Raw genomic sequence first — 9,506 nt, 5'->3', positions numbered from 1 at the left:
ATATAGAGCGAAAATACTGAAAATGAAGGCTGTGAAACATGATCAGCTTTGCCCTTTTGGCGGTCACACCGGTTAGACTTTTTAGGGCAAGTCGTTTTAAAGTTATTGACGTTTATTATTCTTCTTATTCTCTGTAAGTCAAATGCTTTTTCTGAGTGTTTTGCTGTAACCTGAACACAAACACGAGACTTTCAGAGTGTTGAAACTCATGAAAGCCTGACAGAAACCTGATGCCTTCATCACACAATCACTGCTGACACAGTCACAATCAGCACAATCACGTCAGCGACACCGACAGACTATTTCAAGAACACCAGGATAAAAATAGTTCATTCACACCTGCGCACACAATGTGAACAAAGACAGGATTTTTTTTTTTTTTTTTTTTTTTTTTTTTTTGTCTAAATGTATGAAGGTTTGTCAGTGGCTTTGTGTCACAATGTCATTGTGTTCGAAATCCTGAGCTCATGAACACCGTGTGTCTATACACACACATACAGACGGGTTTTTAAAGGGAATTCATACTTGTATTCATCAAAGATAAATAAATCAATGAAGAGTGACAGTAAAGACATTTACAATGTTACAAAAGATTTGTATTTCAAGTAAAAGCTGTTCTTTTGAACTTTCTTTCTATGTGTAGATATCCAGGGATTAACCCAGATACATCTATGTGGGTCAAAATACACGTGATTTTAAAGCCAAGTATAGGACTAATACCTGTGCACAGAATCTCATGTCCTCCAGATACAATCACCAAACTTACTCAGCAACATCAGCAGATTAGTGTTAATTTCGTCACCTATTTTTAATTTAGTCTTAGTCTTAGTCTTGTGCCAAATGTCCTTGTTAGTTTTAGTCATATTTAGTCATTCACATATCTTTTTTTGTTAGTCAAGTTTTAGTCGACTAAAAGTCTCGTCATTTTAGTCTAGTTTTAGTCAAAAGAAAACTCAATATATTTTAGTCTAGGTTTAGTCAAAAAATTGTAGTCTTTTTTTAAAATAACACATTATTACTGAGATTATTACTGATACACATTTCAGTAAAACAAGTGTTTCACATATCTCAAACATTGGTTAAATGTCATAATTACCTGACAAAATACACTTGTTGAATGATTTTTGTTGAATGCAAATGTTAAACGTGTCTGGTTTTCAATTTCTGATTTAGGAGACACATTCACAAATGATTAACCTGTTCTGAAGAGCATTTTATTTTAACCAACACAATTCAAAAGCTGGGTCCCAACAGACTCCGACTGACAACTTAAGTTACAAAGGTTTTTAAAACTGTTTTGGTTGCCTTGTGTCTCATGTTTCTGTTCAAATCAGAAATAAAATAAATATACTCGGAAAAACTGAAAAGAATAGGCCTACTTTACTGTGGGCCTAAAATACAACCTATTTACAGTCTAGGTTGATCTTGGGAAATAACAAATAAGATTTACCAAGGCTTTAACAAGGATCAACAATTAACAGTGCTGTTGTTACTACAGCTGCTGATACTAAAGCTTACTACAGCTGCTGAAACTTCCACTTTAGGAATGAATTAAACAATCAAGTTCAAAGGCAAGATTTGCAACAGAATGCAAAATCCAAACCATTAAGGGTTATTTAAAGTAAAAAAAATAAAAATAAAAATAAAAATAACTCTAACCAAACTTTAACCAGAGCAGTATTGCAGTTATCACTCTAGACTTTAAGTTTTAGAAAAGCACTTCTTTCTAATCTAATTCTTGCTCTGTTGCGGCGGCCACTTGAAAGGTCTCCAGTTAAACTAAAGACCCGCTCTGCAAACGCTTCGGAAGCTGGCATTGCCAGAAGGTCTAATGCCAGGGGTTTCAGCAGTGGATACATGGTGGAGCTTTGAGACGACCAGAAATCCATGCCGGATTCTTCTGGGTTTGCATGGGACAGGGATTCTTTGAATTTTTGGACCTCTTGTCTGATGGAGGCCTTGGAGGTCTTTGGCTTTGATGATGGCCGATGGGCACTAAAAAACCTGAATCTAGGCCGCTTTTGCAGAGGCACCTCTGAGACCTCTGCATTTCTAATGTCTTCATCATCTGTCACCTCTTCCTGGTATGGTACACTGCGAGTGATGTACTCTTCAGCTTTACTGAGGAGATTCTGTATGTCGTCATTATCATATCAGGGTCTCTGCTGACACACTAGTGTCAACAAAACAAGCAGCTGCAGCAAGAGGAGAAAAGTTGCTTGCCGACACATCCAGAAAACAGCTGAAGCGTAAATCCATGTTTGCAGACATCTTCTGTGCCAGTGTAGCTACATCCCTGTAGCTCCTGGCATGAGCAAGGTAGAAGTCTGAAAGGTGGCTCCTCAAATCCAGTATTGCAGGGACAACCAGGGAGAAACAACACGTGTCACTTTCAAGCACCTTTGTGTGTTCTGCAAATGGAAGGAGCAAATCTTTGAGGATGGCCACCTTCTGCCATTCACTGGGCAGCAGGCAGTCCCAGCCCATGGTGTCAGCCACCGATGTCACGTGGTCCTTTACTTCGAGTAAACGAGACAACATCAAAAAAGAACTGGACCATCTGGTTTCACAGTCTTTGATGAGAATGAGTCCACATTGTTCCAGCAACCGTTCTGTGGCAACAGATGATTTGCGAAACTGTCTCACCAGATGCCGGACCTTGTCCAGTAGACGTTTGATTGCTTGTTCCTTTTTTACCATGTTGACGACAAGCTGAAGGGTATGGATTACACATGGGGTCCTCTCCAAGATTCCAAATCTGATAGAAAGTTTAACACAAAACAACAATTATTTTCATTAAATCCTACAATAACTATTAATCTATACAATAGCACTTTATCACTACATAAAATTAATTAAACATATTTATTTCAGATTCTTTTTAGATTCAATATCAAATATCTATTACAGTGAACAAGCTCTCTGTAATAACAAACACCATTCACAGACTGACCTTTCGTCTGCCTCTTCCTCTTCATCACTATCCTTGTTGGAATCGTTCTCATCAGAACTGGTGTCCTCTTCTTCAACGCGAAATGCAGAAACCATGTTGCTTCCATTATCAGTTATTATCATGATAATTTTTTCCTTTGGGATCCCCCATTCTTCTGTGCATTCCTCCACAAGAGTGACAATAGAATTAGCAGTGTGTGGGTGAACCATTTGCTTTAGGTTCAGTAGTATGTGTTCAGCTTTACTGTCCTGAACATTGAAATAGCAAGCACTGACAGCCAGGAAGGAGGCGGTAAGTCCCTTTTTAGTCCATATGTCAATGCTGATGGTTACTTTGCGGGCCATAGCCAGTCTGTTTTTAAATTTTACCTTTTCAGCTAGGTACATTTGGTCCACTAGATTTGTAATTTTGGTCTTTTTTGGCACAGTCAGTAAATTACCAACTGAATGCAAGTTATAAATGGTATTGCACACACCATTATTGATGATATTTGGAGGAATATTAGCCTACATGTAATTGTTCAACTTGATTCCCTTACATATACATTTGCTTCTAAGCCTAATTACATTAATTTTGATTATGATGTGATTGTGACAGGGCGTAGGAAGAGGTTTCAGGTTGGGGGTGCTGAGTTTTTTCTGTCACCACTTTTGAATAAGAAACAATATCAAGGCTATAAAACTTGTCAAAACTCCGCAAATCACAAAAGTATCAGTGAGAACACTCGTTTAAACAGCGCTCTGGAGCTTGACTGCAGTGCACATCACATTTTTTACTTTATTGATACTGCTTTTAATCGTAATGCAACGGACCTGTCATCGGGACGTCATGTACAATAAAAGAGCCTGCGCAGCGACAGGAAATATAATTTAACACAAAAAGCCTGCCTAGACGGTGGACTTGCGCGGCGTGTGGATGAATTCTTTCTACGCACACACTATTTTATTTCTTGATAACAGACCGCTGCTAACTATAACACACCGTTGCCATGAAAAACAGAGCGTTGCCATGAACACACAGGATTCTAACCGTAGAGACGGAGCGCACTATCTTCTTTAGCGGAAGCAATACAATCGTTTTTTAACTCAATAAACTCCTTTTTAAATCATAATTTTGTGTCAAATTATTGATTTATTTGGTAGGTAGCCATGTAATAAGCGGGATCCGCTTCGCGTCGGGGTCCTAATCAGCCTGTTGGTGTTGTATTAGCTAACGTTACAGCCGCCTCGCTCTACATTATCCTTTACATAATTTAACATAAAAATAAAACTTTTTAAATAGCCAACTCAAAGTGTTTATTACAAATAAATGTTAATGAAAAAACATGCATTTACAGCACCCCCACTTTCCGCGCCGGTGACCCACACATGCATGTGGCAAAATAAGTTAACATAAAATATATATAACCTGCTTAATGTGCTAAAACACCATAGCTAACTGGTTGATTTACAGCGTAGATGCCTAAAATCAGCATTAGCTTATGAGACGTTAATTTAGGTTAACTTACCTGAATGTGTGGGTGGTTAGCCTTTAGATGTCGTTTAAGGTTGGTGGTGTTTTTCCCCGAAATTCTTTGTCCGCAGTGTTTCTCGTCAGTTATGATGACACATTTTGACTTTTTGTCAGCATCATTGTACTTAAAATGCGACCAAATATCGAGCCTCTTCCTTCGACCTAGCATGTCGTCGTCGCTCGTCACTCGTGTTCGCTTTGTGTGTTGTGTGTTCAGCAGGAGTATGAGACCTGTAACTTGAGCAACAGCGCGAAGCCGCGAACTCGTTCTGAATATTTTAAAGCCGTAACAGCTGATAAAAAAGCAGAGACGATTGTAGACGAAAATGAAGAGAGATTTTATCTTAGTTTTTATTTTATGCAAAACATTTTCGTCTCGTCTTTTTTCGTCAACAATAATGCATGTTAATTTAGTCTTAGTCAGCGTTTTTGGACAGTGGTGCAGTCTTGTCATCGTCTCGTCTTAGTCATGAAAAAAAAGGTCGTTGACGAACATATTTCGTCTCGTCTCATCTGACGAAATTAACACTAGTAGGCTACTGCATTTTTGCAGAACTGAGAAATGACTGCCTAGAGATAGTCTTGTGTCAGGAGACCATGAAACTGCTATAGTGCTGTATACTGTAATGAAATTTGGCCAAATGTGCAGAGGATGGTAAATTATTATTATTAGTAGTATTATTATTTTTTTTTTCAGACTGTATTGTGGCATACTAAGTTCATATACAATTCTTTGGTATTTGAACTTTAGTGCTTTTTATCTACTGCAAGATTACTTTACAGTGGTAAAATGAAAATCATTTTTTCCCAAAAGTTAATTGCTGATTTATACACCTGTATCTGTTTTTTGTAATAGTGTTATTGATCTCATGAGTGTTCACTCGCAGGAAAGTCATCTGTGTATTTAAATTGTTGATGTATATTTAAAACTTGAAGTTTTTTATGTTGTGTATTGACTTGGTGCCATGAAGGATATTTAAATGTTATTTATTTATTATTATAAACATATTAAAAAATATTAAATGTACATATTTGTGTCACGGCCGTAAAGAATGAGGAAGCAAATTGCAAGTCAAACCAGGTTTATTGAAATGGGTGAAATGGGCATGAACACAGTCACTGATAATGTCTGGTGCAGGGACAAGATGGTTAGCGTGAAGTGCAGAGAAGAGTGATGATCCAGCGGTGGGTAATGATCCAGAGGTAAGTAATCCACGAAGAGACGAACCAGAGACGAGATAACGATCAAACATCCAAGACGACGAAACACACTGAAGACACTCACTCACGGACATCAAACAACGATCTGACAAATGGGAGAGATAGCAGTGAGGTTTTATAGAAGAGATAATAGACAACAGCTGGTGCAGAGTAACGAGATCAGCAGACGCGCTGATGAGCGGTGACGTAATACACAACAACACACACACACGTCAAATACACGAGACATGAAGAACACAGTGGATTCATGAACCGTGACAATTTGACACCAAAGCCCTGACACTTTTTTCAAGTTATTATTATTATTATAATAATTATTATTATAATTATTATTAATAATAATAATTATATATATGTTATCAATTATTATTATTTTTTTTTTTTTTTATTTTTTTTTTTTTTTTTTTCACAGAAAAGTTAATGTTTATTAGATATGAGATCACTGACAAGTATGATGTAACCGTACAAAAATATTAAATGTATTTATTTGAGACCAAAGCCCTGACACTTTTTTTACAAATAATAGTTTGAAAAAATAGTTAGGAGTCTTAGACCTTTCCAACGATATACAGTTTTGTCATGATTAGATTAGGGTCTATTTTATAATATGGTGAAGTAAACTTAGGCGTTCCGCTGAGGGGATGGGTGACAGTTTAATAAAAGTATTTTTATATTTTGAAAGTTTATTTTGTTTAATTCTTTTATCATACATTTGAATCTTTGTGTCGGTCTCTACTTACGGTGTTATGGTTGTGTTAGGGGGGCGGGGTTTGATTGCTGCATCCTGTAACTTCATTTTGAGTTAGGCAGAGAGAGGATGTGTTTTTACGGAACAGCATAAGATGTTTTACTCTTTTTCTTTTCTTTTACTTTAACTCTTGTATCCTTGTACCTTTTTAAAAGTGCAACATTTTTGACAACTACCGTATGCTATTTTACAAGATGTGTCTTTTTTTTTTTTTTTTTTTTTTTTTTTTTTTTTTGCTTTGTGTTAGATCAGCATAAGATGTTCAACACTTTTTATTTTCTAACTTGTAACAAACACTACCTTTTTAAAATTGTAATGCTAGACTACAACATAGATTTTGACATGCTGTTGCTTAATGATACTATAATCTGATACTTTTTTTGTTTTAGATCAACGTAAGATGCTCAACTCTTTCTTTTCTTTTATTTTACTTTAACTCTTGTATCAGTAAAAAAAAAAAAAAAAAAAAACTTAAAAATGTAATGTTACAAGATTTTGACAACTATTGTATGCTTTTGTTTTACACAGACGTTTCTTGCTGCTTTTTGTTACTGCTTAACGATCGTGTTTGATACATTTTTTATTTAAATATATCACCAAAATTGTTTAACAATATATAAATGCTCCTCTTGACTTGTTTTACTGTTTTTGGGAAAACAGTCGTCACAGTGTTTCTATTGTATGTGAAAAACTTTAATAAAAACTACCCCTTGATCCTGTTTTACCAACCGTACATTGTTTCACAATTTAAAGTTTAAAGCACTTAGTTTTGAACAGTTTTCAATGGGCTGCTTCACAAAAACACTTTCCCAAACAATAAGATAACAGTCATAAATTCTTTTGAATTACTGAGGTGAATAAACAGATGTACAAACACATGTCCAGCTCAGGTGGATGAGGGAATTTTTATGAGGGGCAACAAATCAAATTTTGACATACCATGCCCTATCATCTCTCTCTCAATTTTCAAATCCTAAAAAATTGGACCCTTTTGACTGGTTTTGTGGTTTCGGGTCACATATAGAGAGATGATTCTTTTGAGTTCACCATGCTTTTTTTTTTCCTCTCTCTCTAAAACTGAAAAAAATGTACATTGGATTTCAAAATAAAGATGAACAGGTGACTTTCAGATAATAAATGCACAAATAGACTCTCTTACACAATTACAACAACAAAAAAAATGTAATCGATATCCAGTCTTTCACAAGATATTTTATCTGAAATGACTCTTGTTTGATTTGTTATACTGTAATGACTAAGAACTTTCCAAAAATGTTCCACACAAATGAGAGAAACATATTTGCCCATAAAAAAATCAGAGGAGAAGAAATATTAACAAAGAGAGATCTAACTGATTGGTTCCTGCACTTTTCATTAATTAAATCAAATTTATCTAAAAACAAATATTTGGAGACCTTACTTCCTACAGTCTTACACCAAGTGCCCTGATTTCTGAGCAGAGAAAGTATTTTGACAGAGTCAGAGTTCATGACAATACAATGTTATAGAGCTGAAATATGGCACTTACATTTAAGACAGAGCTCATTAATTCAATCATTATTATTATCATTATTATACAACAGCTGACCGTCTGTAACGCCACGCCAGCAAAGGGAGCCCTCACCCATTGACTGCCTGTTGCTGCTCCCTCTGCTGCTTCATTGGTAACTTCCTGTTTGGTGGCCATTTAAGGAGGCCTAAACCAAACAGGCACCTCAAAGTATTGTTTTGCTGTGCAGACTCTACTAAGCGTTTTCTCTTGTTTCATTGCCTTGTTTTGTTCATGCCACGGTTTTGTTTCTTGCCATAGTTTTGCCTTGTTTTTGCCATTGTTTTGTACTAGTTTCTTGCCATAGTTTTTGCCTTGTTTCATTGCCTTGTTCCTTTGTTACTTTTGGACTGCTCACCTGGTATTTTGACGTTCTGCCTGTTTTCTGGATTTTGCTATTGTTTTTGCCCTGGATATTACTGTTTATTTGGAGATCGACCTTGCCTGTCTGACTACGTTGTGTTCAATAAAAGCTTGCACTTGGATCTATCACGCTTCCCTGGAGTCTCCGTTACAAAATACTTTGCCGCCTCAAAGATCCAGCAGCTTTTGGACACACCATGAACCCAGCATCACGCCTCCTCTGCCTGCGTCAGGGCAACCGGGCTATAGATGATTATGTAGCTGATTTTTGTGAGGTATGCCATTTAGTAGACTTTAATGATGTTGCGCTGAAGGGTATATTTTGTAATGGACTTAAGGACTGCTTATATGACCTTATGCCAGACAACAAATGCTCAGCTACACTAATGGAATATATTGATCATGCTTTGTTGCTGGCTGGTTCACCATTTACTGTGGGGATTGCTGATGAGGAACCCTGTTTTCCCCCAGTAGCTCCCAACTTTTCTGTCATGTCTGGAATAGTTAGTATCATGCCAGAACCCTCTCATGCCATGTCTGCCAAGCCAAAGCCAGCTCAAGTCACGTCCCCGAAGCCAAAGCCTGTTCACGTCATGCCTGACAAGCCAAAGCCTGCTCACGCCATGCCTGCCGCTCCAGGGCCTGCTCACGCCATGCCTGCCGCTCCAGGGCCTGCTCACGCCATGCCTGCCGCTCCAGGGCCTGCTCACGCCATGCCTGCCGCTCCAGGGCTTGCTCACGCCATGCCTGCCGCTCCAGGGCTTGCTCACGCCATGCCAGCCGCTCCAGGGCCTGCTCACGCCATGGCCGCCTTTCCAGAGGTTACACCTGTCATGGCTGCCATCCCCAAGCCTGTTCACAAGATGGCCACCATCCCCAAGCCTGTTCACAAGATGGCCGCCCCATCTGAGTCCCCGGCCAAGATGGCTACCATGCCCAAGCCTCATCAGTTCACCACCATCTCATCCAAATCTCACTTCGCCATGTCTGTCACACCCAAAGTTAATCAAGTGATGCCTGATCCTCCAGTGTCAAGTCAAGCTCCAGGGTCAAGTCAAGCCTCCGGGTCAAGTCAAACCTCCAAGTCCGGTCAAGCTTCCAAGTCCGGTCAAGCAACAGAGTCAAGTCTAGCCAAAGCAGCTGTTCCCCATGAATCAAGC

At 38.1% G+C, this 9,506-nt stretch overlaps 1 protein-coding gene across 3 annotated transcripts; it reads right to left on the bottom strand.

Annotated features, from left to right (window-relative positions):
• Positions 1-838: 838 nt before the first annotated feature.
• Positions 839-4,894, bottom strand: LOC127160911 (uncharacterized). Of its 3 annotated transcripts, none has more exons than XM_051103540.1 (3): positions 4,461-4,894; positions 2,954-3,117; positions 839-2,758 (listed from the first exon to the last, which is right to left on the bottom strand). In XM_051103540.1, exons 1-3 carry the CDS (start codon positions 4,632-4,634, stop codon positions 2,149-2,151), a joined length of 948 nt encoding a protein of 315 aa, XP_050959497.1. In that variant the 5' UTR covers positions 4,635-4,894; the 3' UTR covers positions 839-2,148. The 3 variants fall into 3 exon arrangements, with proteins under 3 accessions (XP_050959497.1, XP_050959498.1, XP_050959496.1); XM_051103541.1 differs by having other exon boundaries at positions 2,954-3,107; XM_051103539.1 differs by having other exon boundaries at positions 2,954-4,894.
• Between the last annotated feature and the right edge of the window lie 4,612 nt (positions 4,895-9,506).

Source organism: Labeo rohita, unplaced genomic scaffold, assembly GCF_022985175.1.
Source record: "Labeo rohita strain BAU-BD-2019 unplaced genomic scaffold, IGBB_LRoh.1.0 scaffold_490, whole genome shotgun sequence".
Classification (NCBI taxonomy): domain Eukaryota; kingdom Metazoa; phylum Chordata; class Actinopteri; order Cypriniformes; family Cyprinidae; genus Labeo; species Labeo rohita.
Note: the sequence above shows the minus strand (reverse complement) of the source record. Positions and strands in the feature narration are given on the sequence as shown.